At 46.4% G+C, this 12,007-nt stretch overlaps 1 protein-coding gene across 1 annotated transcript in view; it reads right to left on the minus strand.

Annotated features, from left to right (window-relative positions):
* Positions 1-4,075: 4,075 nt before the first annotated feature.
* The window catches only part of LOC121432573 (acyl-CoA-binding domain-containing protein 7-like), an 84,242-nt gene continuing 76,310 nt past the window's right edge, over positions 4,076-12,007 (minus strand). The window contains exons 3-5 of the mRNA XM_041630608.1: positions 4,595-4,715; positions 4,432-4,494; positions 4,076-4,343 (exon numbers count right to left, since the gene is read on the minus strand). Coding sequence (XP_041486542.1) covers positions 4,270-4,343; positions 4,432-4,494; positions 4,595-4,715 — 258 coding nt within the window. The 3' untranslated portion in view covers positions 4,076-4,269. The remainder of the gene's footprint in view (positions 4,344-4,431; positions 4,495-4,594; positions 4,716-12,007) is intronic.

Consider the following 12,007-nt stretch of genomic DNA (forward strand, 5'->3'; position numbering starts at 1 on the left):
CCCATGTTCCTCTTTTTGGGTCTGGCTTACCTCACTCAGGATAGTGTTTTCTATTTCCGTCCATTTGTATGCAAAATTCAAGAAGTCCTTGTTTTTTACTGCTGAGTAGTACTCTAATGTGTATATATTCCATACTTTCTTCATCCATTCTTCCATTGAAGGGCATCTCAGTTGTTTCCAGGTTTATATCATCATGTAAATTTAATGAAATTATGTATGAAAAACTAGCCTTCATAATGAAAATGTACTCAGTGGACAAACATGCCCTCCTCAGAGCCCATCTTTTAAAATAAATTTTCTATCCAGGTTGTTAGCAGCTGTGAGATTTTGAGCATATGCATTTACGAGTTTGGGTTTCTTCTATGCAGTGAAACGTTAGTAACACCTTATGGGGTTATAATGATTAAATGATATCACGCTAGGTTTAGCCCATTTCTTACCCAAAGTCACATTAAAGATTTATTGTATGTGTGTGGGTCTTCTGTCTGCATGGATCTAAGTGTCATATACATGCAGTGCCTGAGGAAACCCGAAGAGGGCATTGGTTCCCCTGAAAGTGAAGACACAGACAAGTTTCCAGCTATCAGGTGGGCACCAGGAACCAAACCCTGGGTCCTCTGCAAGAGCAGAAACTGTGGAGCCATCTCCACAGCCCCAGAAAAAGTCACTTTGAAAGGAATATACAACAAGCATGGCACCCATTGACCCTTTTCACTCCAAGTAGCCTGAGTAGCACAAACATAGAGTCACCCAGGGATGGCCCTCTGCACGTGAGAAGTGCCCTCAACATTCACACTCTTCTCAGGGACTCACACTGGGCTGTCTCCTCACAGTTAGCTTCCTCCACACTCCAAAGGCGCTTTCCAATCTGCTCTTGAATCTTCTCTCATCTCCCTTCCTTCCTTCCTGGTTCCAAATCTGCCCTGCCCTCCCCACTCCTTAGCTCTCAGCTTCTTAAAATATATCACACGAGGCCCACAGGCATCTCTCAGCCCTTTCCATCTCCATCACCAAGGTGCAGACCATTAGCCCACTTTCAGCTGGGAGAGATCAAAGCCTGTGACTTCTCCCAGCTCTGTCTCCTTCCCCATGAACTTCATGTCTGTTCTAATGGAGAGAGGCAGTCCCTGTGATTATCTTCCTTGTTGGGACCAGCCAAAGAAAAGGAAGAAGCAAGGCTGTATACCCTGCTTCCTTTCAGTGAAGTCGGGAAGAGGAGAAGACTGGGATGTTAAAATGAAATTACAAGCCGGGCGGTGGTGGCACATGCCTTTAATCCCAGCACTTGGGAGGCAGAGGCAGGCGGACCTCTGTGAGTTCGAGACCAGCCTGGTTTGCAAGAGCTAGTTCCAGGGCAGGCTCCAAACCCACATAGAAACCCTGTCTGGAAAAACCAAAAAAAAAAAAATGAAATTACAAACAGCCTTTTCACATTTACAGCTTTGACACGCCCTCGGAGGCTCTTCCTTCTCAGGACATAACATGCTTTTTTGGATCTGAAGATACAGTAAAGGACATAAAAGGTGAAATTGCTTTTATATTTCGGGGTATTTTCTTGAAAGATGTGTTGGAGGGTTCTCGGCATATGTCAGCTAACATTCACTGAAACGCATAGAAAATCAGCCTAAGATTTCCTGTGTGTGAACAAAGAGATGCTGGTCTCTTGTAAAATTTAAGATACGGGTCACACCACTGAATTCTGGCAGCTCTTAAAGAAACAAAAAACACGGGATACACAGAACCTGAGACCCTGGAGGTAACTCTATCACTGAGTGTCAGCTTTTAGTGAAATAGTACCTGGAAGTATGTCTTCTGCTGTCATTGGCTGATGCCATTGGTTACTAAATACAATGCTGTATATTCCTTAGGTTGGGAAGACATAACCAGCGGGAAGGTTGACAGCCACATGCTGCCAGGTGACCACTTTTATCTGTTGGGACCTAACAACGAGAACTTCATCAAGAACTATATAACCAAGTGTTTGGAAGTGTCGTTACTTGCTTGCTTTTAGATGGGCCTTCAATATGCAAACCAATCACAAGCTGTCCCTCTAGCTCCTGAAATGGAGCACTTTAGTGTCCAGAGATTGGAAGGTGCACATTGATGGATTTCTTCATGGAGCATCTCTCTATCTTGGGAAATGGCTAATGCTAAGGGTCAGGAAGCTGAGGAGCTGCTGTAGCTGACAGCTGCAGAAGGAAGGGGCTGCTTTTCTTTGGGGGATGTGGCCAGTAGTCGGTTACTCCTGCTCCATGTGTACCCACTGGTTGGTTACTTATGCTCCCTGTGCTCCCACTGGTCGATTATTCATGCTCCGTGTGCACCCACTGGTCAGTTACTCATGCTCCCTGTGCACCCACTGGTCAATTACTCATGCTTCCTGTGCAACCACTGGTCGGTTACTCATGCTTCCTGTGCAACCACTGGTCGGTTACTCATGCTCCCTGTGCACCCACTGGTCGGTTACTCATGCTCCCTGGGCACCCACTGGTGGGTTACTCATGCTCCCTGGGAACCCACTGGTCGGTTACTCATGCTCTGGGTGCACCCACTGGTCGGTTACTCATGCTCCCTGGGCACCCACTGGTCGGTTACTCATGCTCCGTGTTCTCCCACTGGTCAATTACTCATGCTCCCTGTGCACCCACTGATCGGTTACTCATGCTCCGTGTTCTCCCACTGGTGGGTTACTCATGCTCCCTGGGAACCCACTGGTCGGTGACTCATGCTCCGTGTTCTCCCACTGGTCGGTTACTCATGCTCCGTGTGCTCCCTGGTGGCACAGCAGGCAGCTCGAATTGGACTCAGTGCGCTGTTTACAAAGAAGATGAGAAGAGCGGCACAGAATTGGGAGGGGTACACATTGAAGGACATCCGTGGGGGGCGGGTTGGAAAGGCCAGTGACGGGTGGATATGATCAAAACACATGTATGCATTTAGGCAAAGTTCAAAGGATAAATAAAAATATTGTTAGAGGAAGAAAACTTCTGCTAGTGTCCTTTATCCTTTAATTAAAATCTAATTTGATTGACTTTTATATAAAGTTTTATCAACAAAGTGTCTTCAGTTCAGGTGGGGTTACACCTGAAGCCTCTTGCATTATTCTAGGGGCAAGAGTGATGGACAGAAGGTATTGATCATTTCTCCATCACCACACTGTGACTCAAGTTGTAATGTAGTCTATAGAATCTATAGAAATATACACTAGACCTACTGCATAAGAAAGAGCTTTTTAAGAAAATACAATACTAAACAATTACTGTCCATCGTGATAGGAAGACCTCGGGGTGCTTACAACCCAGCTGTCCTGTGTTCCTGCTGCCCCGGCAGTGATTGGCGGGCACTCAGAGCCCTTCCATGGGCAGCCAAACCACAGCCTGGTTAGGTCACTTGTCCATATCATATAGGAAGCCAGGAAGTGGCCAGGAGGCAAATCCACCCATCACTCCAGAGTGCCCACATTCATGGAGCCCGCAGTACACGGTGCAGCAAAGGAACTGAACTGTTCTGTTTCTCCAACCTACTCACCTTCTCCTTCAGTATTAGGCTTTCCAGTTTTGACACAGGGTCTCATGTAGTTAGGTTGTTCTTAACCCATGACTCTCCTGGTTCCACTTCCTGAAGCATCCAGAATAGTCTGCCTGCTATTCATTCTGAGCAAACTTTTCTTTTTGCCCAGTAGCACTAACTCATCGTATATGAACAGATTAAGTCAAGAAAACAAACACTGAGGCTGGGAGATGGTTCAGTCACTAAAGTGCTTGCCTTATAAACATGAGGACCTGAGTTCAAGCCCCAGATCGCCAATCATGATGGAACACATTGTAACCCCAGTCCTGGGGAGGCAGAGGGAAGAGGATATCTGGGGCAGTCAGTCGAGCATACTTGTTGAGCTCCAAGCAAGGAGAGACCCTGCCTCACAGGAAGCAAATAACATATCTTAGAATAACAGCCAAGGTGATTCTCTGGACTCCACATGCGCGCATACATGATGTGTAACACACACATATGAACACCCATACACAGACTTAAACGCAAAAAGGAAACAGATATTTATTTAAGTTTATATGCAGACTACAAAATGACTTTTTAAAGTCACCTTTCACAAGCAAGTAAAATTAGGTAATTATGTTGACATAGTCCAAAGTATTAGAATGCATGCTATTAGGAAAATACACAAGATTTATACAGTTGTCAATGCATTTCCCCCTACACACCATGTGGCTATTATGAAAGCTTTCAAAGGAGATCTGTCTCCCCTGTCAAGTTCTAAATTCCGTATTTCTCGATCAGCTCTCTTGCTTTAGAAATATAGGCACTCATGGCATCTTCCTTCGACAAACCTAGAGAGATAAAAACACGTTATCTAACTGACTTGTGTAAGTCGAGATTAAGAAGGGTTTTTTTTTATCTTATTTAAGAGTTAAAAACCTTTTTGGAGGCTCCATGCTTCCCACTTGGCCTTGCCCTTCATATCTAACATTACTGGACATGCTGTCAAGAGGCGGAGAGAGTTGCAATGTTACTTTTCACTGTACACTTCTACAGACACTCAAGCAAGCCCATCTATTTGTCTAAAACAAGCACCAGGTACCACCAATGTTGATATCTCCGAGGATGGACTGTTTGTACAGCCCGTAGAGTTCTTTGAGTTCTTCATCTTCCGGTCTTCTTTTCAGCTTCCTCACGTCTTGTGCGGCCTGCTCAAAATTAGCCTAAGACAAAAGACAACAAGAACACAAAACGTGCATATGTGGTGTGTATACACACCTGCAAGTAAGACATGCACATGAAATCTAATTGTTTTATTGTAAGTCTCATGCCAACTGTCTTCCAGTAAAGCTGTTTAGCTTACATTGGTTTGAGTGGCAAATGTGTCTTATCACGAGGAAAAATTTGTTTTGCAATATCTCCCTCTCCTCCCCTCTCTGCTCTCCTCCCTCCCTCTATAACAAATGCTGAAGAGCAATCACTTTAGAAAGAAAAAAGTTGGTTAGCAGTCATTGGTGTGAGCACAGAGCCGGACTATAGCTACCGGGAAACACATCTGGAGGAGCCTGCCTCAGAGGCTGGTGCTTGCAGTGACTCCTGGGAAAGGGTGCACAGGAATCCAGTGAGAAGACAAGAGCTGGCAAAGGCAGTCCTGACCATCCAGACAGAATTCACCAGGGTCGAACATAAAGGGTGGGCCGAATCACATCAGTTTGTTCCCCTGATCATCCACAATAAAGGGCAGACACAACTCTTTACCCTTGTCTGCTGACTGTTGGCAAGAACCTGATCACAGACCATTATTAGATCCTGGTGGGTGGATCAGAATATTACCACAGTGATATATCTTTATGTGTTGCCATTGGCAGTGAATTTCAAAGCATTCTGGGCAAAGGGAATGGCACACTCCTTATGTTCCCATGCCCAGGGAGCTGGACTCTGTGTGGCTGGCGTCTCTATTTTGGCTATGTGAGTGTCCCGCATTCTTATTGAATGTGTGTCGTTGTGATTCCTCTCACTTGCGAACAATGCCCCTCTTCTAGTCACGAGTGTGCTCCAATGCCCTCTTGTCCCCACCCTTCCTGTGGTTGTGATGATTCCCATAATGGGCACAGGACAGAATCTCAAAGAATGACCCTGTGGCCTCTGGATCCTTCCATTCAAAGCTCACCCCTCTGAAGACAGCCTCTGAAGGGGGCTCACAGTTTGCCTCCCTTCACTTTTGTAGAGAGTGAACTGAGCAGTCAGCTTACATATCAGCCTGGTAAATCCCTTTGAGCAAGTCTCCCTTGATGAAGGACTGCATGAGGAAGATAAATCCCTCAGTTATTTGAGTCACACAAGTGTGTGTGTGTGTGTGTGTGTGTGTGTGTGTGTGTGTGTGTGTGTTCTGGGTGTAAACATCACCACTCCCCTGCTGCCCCACCATTTTTTGTTGTGTCTTGGAATCAAACCTAGGGTCTCTGGCAAGCTTTTTACTATTGAGCTGCATCTACTGCCCAGAAAACACACAACACCCAGGCCACTGCCTTAGCGCCATCTTCGAGCAAGGAAACGTCTGAGTAAGGTGACAGTCCCGCCAGGTGTGGAAGCAACACCTGTAATCCTAGCAACAGAGAAGCTGAGGCAGTAGGATCAGGCAAAGGTTGAGGCTAGCCTGAGTTAAATAAAATAAACAAAAGGCCTATATTACAATTTACATATAAAATTGGGAGATTATAACTGAATTAGGAATTCCATCCGTGTTTTCACTTCTAGAACAATAGTGAATGCACCCTCACTGTCCCTTCAACTAGTGAGCCACTAACAGCTACCAGGAGGCACATAATGTCTATCTTCTTCCATTTCCATTTTGAAGAGAGAAGAGCTTTAAATATGCTAACCAGCTACTAGATGTTGGCTTTTCAGTATATTGTTTACTTTATTTACAATTTTGATTTTTGAAATAATTTTAGACCAAATACAATTCATAAAAATACCACATCTTTATTACCTGCCAGGTTTTCCTGGGTATCGTCTTTGTAACAAGTCCTTACTTCCCGTTCTCTCAGTGTGCAAATGAACTAACAGTATAGACTGGTGTGTGTGTGTGTGTGTGTGTGTGTGTGTGTGTGTGTGTGTGCATGTGTGTTAAGCCCAGGCTATCCCAGAACATCCAGGCTTAAAACATCCCACCCCCCTTCAGTTTTTCTAGTGGTGGCAAATGACTCCAGGGACCTCCCGCATACTAAGTGCCCTACCAATTGAACCACACAAGCCAAATCCCCTTTATTTCTTAAATGGACTTCCCACCTGCCTTCATCTTTCTTTTCTGCTCAAACTACTTTGTTTTGGTGTGTGTTTTGTTCTGAGACAGGGCCTCATTAGTACAGTGTAGCTTTGAAGCTGCTGTGTAGCGAAGCATGGATGTTGATTCCTGATCCTTCTGTCTCCAAGTCCTGAGTGCTGTGAGTAGAGGTGTGTACTACTACACCCGGCTTGAACTACCGCTCTCCCCCAGAACGTATTGTATTTATTGTTATATTATTACATTTGTAAGGATTTCAAATTGAAATAATAAGCATACGTTTTAACAAAAGTTCATCTGTAATACTTTATTCAAGTATAAACAATTGCAGTGGCTATAATTCAAGCATTCTTTGATCATACTGATGCTGATATCAAGTAAGCATGTGTTTTAAAACTAGAATCTTTGTTTCCTTCTTTTTTGTTTTTGTTTTTGATGACAGGATTACTGCATAACACTCTTGGCTCTCCTGGAACTCGATTTGTAGACCAGGATGGCCTTGAACTCACTGAGATCCACCTGCCTCTGCCTCCTGAGTGCTTGGATTAAAGGCACAGGCCACCAACACCTGTTTTGTGAGTGCGCATGCACAGGGACCATGGTGTGGATGTGCAGCTTAGGGAACAAAGACAACAGTCAGTTCTCTGTCAACTACATGGGTGCCAAGGGTTGAATTCACATAACCAAGTTTGCCAGAAGGCACCTGGCCCCACTCCTCTGCTCTGAGAGAAGACGATAACTGAGGTGTACAAACACACACACACACACAGAGAGAGAGGGGGGGGGAGGGAGGGAGGGAGGGAGGGAGGGAGAAAGAGAGGGAGGAGGGAGAGAGGGGGGAGGGAGGGAGGGAGGGAGGGAGGGAGAGAGGGAGGGAGAATTAACATGTCACAGTCTAAGAGGGAGATGCAAACCACAATGTCTCTGGGGAATGTCATTCAGCCGTGATATCATCTTGCCTGAAGAAATAGTTAAAGAAGTTGGCTATACTCATGATAGAATATGGTAAGCATTAACAATGTGCATCTTAGAAGGTGACATAGTGAGGAAGTGTTCCTAAGGTAACCGCTACATAAGCAAATCGTGAATGTATAATGCTCACATACCTATAATCACACAAATGGAAAAAAGACCTAAGAAAGCAACCTACCATGTGGCTGTCTACTAGGGGAAGGCTCTCCTGGTTTTTAATTTATTCATCTGTATTCTCTCCACTTCTGTCAATAAAACGGTAGGTTATACTTCATAGAGGAACTAGCCATGCCAAGGCCATGCCAGCCACCAAACCCTTGCCTATGAGAACCTCTGGAGGTCCCAAGAGCAAGGGGACTTGAGACCCCTGTGGATGTCACCTGCTTGCCCGAGTTGTTGAGAGAGAGGTGAAGGAGGGAAGCTTGTCAATTTTTCAGGTCTGTGTAACTTAAACCATCCCTGGAGCCCAGAGGGGTTGCTATGGAGAACCTGGGTCCTTGTCAACAGATGGCGCAGTGCAGTCTAAGGTGAAATAACAAGACACTTAGGCAGGTGTGGGGAGTGACTGCAGGGTCACAGCTGGGCGCCCCTGAGCGCTCCACTTGCCTCTGCCCTGCCCCAGAGCCGTCATGCCTCCTCTCGCTCCATCAGAGCACTCCTTGGAGAGTTGTTCCTGCAAAGCCTTCCCAGATCTGGCTTACCTGCAGGGACATAGTGATGAGGTAAAGTAGGCTGTGGCTCTCCAGCTCTGGGTCCCAGTCCCCAGGGTTTGGCCACTTGCTTAGAGAGAAGAGCTCCTCCTCCAGCCTCTCCTATAGGTTGTGCTCTCGGCATGGGAGACTCTAACTGGTCACAGAAGCTGAGGGGCGGAGCCGGACGACGGCTTGTACCAGCCCAGTCTCTCAGAGGAGGGGCCTAGGCTGCCTCTACTAGGAAAAAGTTGCTAGATTATTATCTCTCTGCTCCTGGCTCACACTTCAATTTTTTTCTTTTTCCTCAAGAGGTTGTTTGCAGGAAGCTAAGAGAGGTCTCCCCAGGCTTTGGAACTCACCTGGGAGTCCTGAGATCTTTCCTCTGTGAGTCTAGAAATCTGGACGGTGAGTGAGTGGCCTTTTCATCAAGAAAGTACAAGCTAGATTGAGTGGCAGGGGTCAGAGCAGGGCAGGGGTATGGCAGTTGGTGCGCAGTTTGCCACTTTCAGAGCTGATTGGCACTGCCGGCTGGCAAGTCCTCCGTGGTCTGTTGAACAATGAGCATGAGGCTTTGGTAAACAGAAACCATAACATCTGCACTGTGTAAGCTAAATACTCGGTGGTCTTTCTGTAGTGTGGGTTGCACCCAGGATACGGTGACTACACTTGAGCACAGGGCTCTGAGGATCCCAACAGAGGGATTTTCAAATCTTTCTGGATAGGACAAGGTAAGATAGCAGCAGCAGTGGTTTGCCCCGTGTGCGGTCCTGTAAACTGTCTTAGTGTGCTTGTTCCTCCCACCCTTCGCCATTATGCTTTTGACACACCATCCCTGAAATAAATGCTTAGGGTGCAGAGCAGAGTCTTACATTAACGATGCTGTTCATTTTCTTCTTGATCCTGATGAAGAAACTGTCTTCTGCTGGGTCTTGAGGTGGTTAATTCCCAGTTTCCAGATACACTGCCATACTGATTTCCAGAGGGGTTGCACAAGTTTGAACTCTGGCCTGCAGTGGAGGAGTGCTCCCCTTACTCCACATACGCTCCCCAACATAAGCTGTGGCCACTGTTTTGATCCTAGACATTCTGAGAGGTGTGAATTGCCATCTATTGTCATTGCCATTTGCTCTATCATGATGCCTAAGGAATTTGAAATTATTCCTTAACTGTCTTTCAGCCATTTGAGATTCTTCTGTTAAGAACACTCTATTTAGATGTGTACCTTATTTTTAATTGGATTATTTGGTATATCGATGTCTAGTTTTTTTGAGTTCTTTATATATTTTGGCGATCAACCCTCTATCAGATGTGCAGTTGATGAAGATCTTTTCCCATTCTCTAGGTTGCCGTTTTGTCTTAAAGACCTTGTCTTTTGCCTTACAGTTGCTTCTCAGCTTCAGGATGTCCAATTTACTAATTATTGCTCTCAGTGTCTGTGCTACTGGTGTTATATTTAGGAACTGGTCTCCTGTGCCAAGGCATTCAAGGCAGAGAGGTTTCAGGACAGTTTACTCTTGTCTCTGTTGTGTGGTTTTTAAAGATCAATCATTGCTATGCACACCTACAATGAGAAAGATCAAACAGGGCAGAAGGAAATACAAAGGTACAGTTAGAAGGGACAAAGAGCACCAGAAATGTAGTGTTGGAGCCTTGCTTGGTGCTGAAGAGATAAATTAGAAGGAAGTAAAGGGAGGCATACCCACAGGGCAAGGCCCCAGCCAGCTAATCCTGCAACGGTGGGAAGAAAATACCTCAAGGAATGACTCTTCCCTAAAGAAGATTCAAGAAGGGTCCAGGTTCCAGGTTTCACGCTAAGCGGCCAGCAACGCTTGGCTACTTTGGTCATGTGGTTCTGGTGATAGAGTCACGAAGGGAACCTGAGTAAGGGGTAGTGGGATCATCCTCTGTGCTTAAGGAAAGCTGCTGAGACCAGGCATAAGTCGGGGGTGTCCCTGCATGGAGGCCTAGAGAGGACAATACATGAGCTATAAAGGTGAAGCCTAGAATCCTTGGAGAGCCTAGGATGTTGGAGATGCCAGAGTTGTGGATCTCTGCCAAGGAAAGCTGCTGACAGGAGTGGACACAGCCCAAGAGAAGGAGTGTGCTGCAGTCAACTAAGCTGAGAGGACTGGAGAGCAGAAGAGCCCTTTGATATCAGACATGGACATGCAGAGTCTGGGCTTTGCCCTGCTGGGGTTTGCTTTTGCTTTGTTCCAGCCTTTCCTCACAACACCCTCTTTTCTGCCTTTAGGAATGGAAATATGTTTTCTGTGGCATTGTATGTTGAAACCGGCAGTTTGAGTTTTACTTGTATATTGCGTTACACTTAAGAGATTGACTTGAGTCTCAGAAGAGATTTTGGACTTTGAAATAGTGTTAAGACTGTGAAAGACTATGGGGACTTTTGAACTTTGACTACGTGAATTTTGCTTTATGATCGCTGCAAGCCTATGGAGGGCCAGAGAATGGACTGTGGTGGGTGGACTAAACCCCCATAGGCTCATATATTTGAGTGCTTGGTCTGTAGTTGGTAGAACTTTTGGAAGGGATTAGGAGGCAGGGCCATTTGAAGGAGGTATGTCACTGGAGGAGACAAGGAGGTCTGAAGCCCACAGAACATGGACAAGCCTCTGTCTGGGCATAGGAGAGGAAGAGAAACTGGACAAGACTCCATTTCTGATGGAGTGTGCAGATGGAACTGGAAACAGACACAAAAGGCTGTGGAGGATGCAGCCCATCCAGGCTGGAGGACAGGGAGTGATTGTTTGGTAGGCTCTTCCTAGCGCCCCTCTCCCACACCCAGGAGCCCTTTGTGACAGGGAGACAGGAGCTCTGTGATGTGGACCTGACCCAGCTGCCAACTCCCAGAGAGAACTCTCAGAGTTCAGTTGCCTGAGAGCAACAGGGCGATTCAGATGGAGAATTTTCTCTCTCTACTGGAAAGCGTTGAAACTTCATGGCTGACCCCAGGCTCCACCACTTGGGCAATGGACATGATTCTTGCCTTTGTGTGTGGGCTGGGGCTCTTCTGCCTTTTATTACCCCTCCTCCCCCTTGACTCACCCTCACCTACACCAGCAGAAAACACCACCCCACAGAAGGTAAGTTTGCCTTAGGTCCAACCCAAGGAAGAATAGTTCCTTCTCTCCAGGCTTCACTTTCTGAATCAAATAGGGAGGTGGAGAGAGGGCATCTCAGCCAAGAGCCGGACCTTATCCTCTTGAGACCTGGCAGGTAGGGGAGAGGAAGAGTGGGCTCCAAGATGTCTGCTCTCAGACCATCCATACCTGGAGGAGGCCCTGTGACTTGATGGTCGGGGGGGGGGTGTTCTTGGGTTGGATAGGGATCTCAGAGAAAGGAAAGGTTCTGAGCCATGGTTTCTATGTCCCCTTCTAACATCCAAGCTTATAGGGTTGATCGAGCTGATATGAAGGGGGCCATGACCTCCAGGACATCAGGAAGTGACTGCTGGTACTTTAGAGCTGAGCCTCTGGTCCCTGAGCAGAACAACACTGACATCCATGTGGCTCTCACAGAGACGGTCCCCATTTGAGTTTTCCAAGAG

This window comes from Microtus oregoni, unplaced genomic scaffold, assembly GCF_018167655.1.
Source record: "Microtus oregoni isolate MIOR12 unplaced genomic scaffold, Mior012 000035F_ref0000213, whole genome shotgun sequence".
NCBI lineage: Eukaryota > Metazoa > Chordata > Mammalia > Rodentia > Cricetidae > Microtus > Microtus oregoni.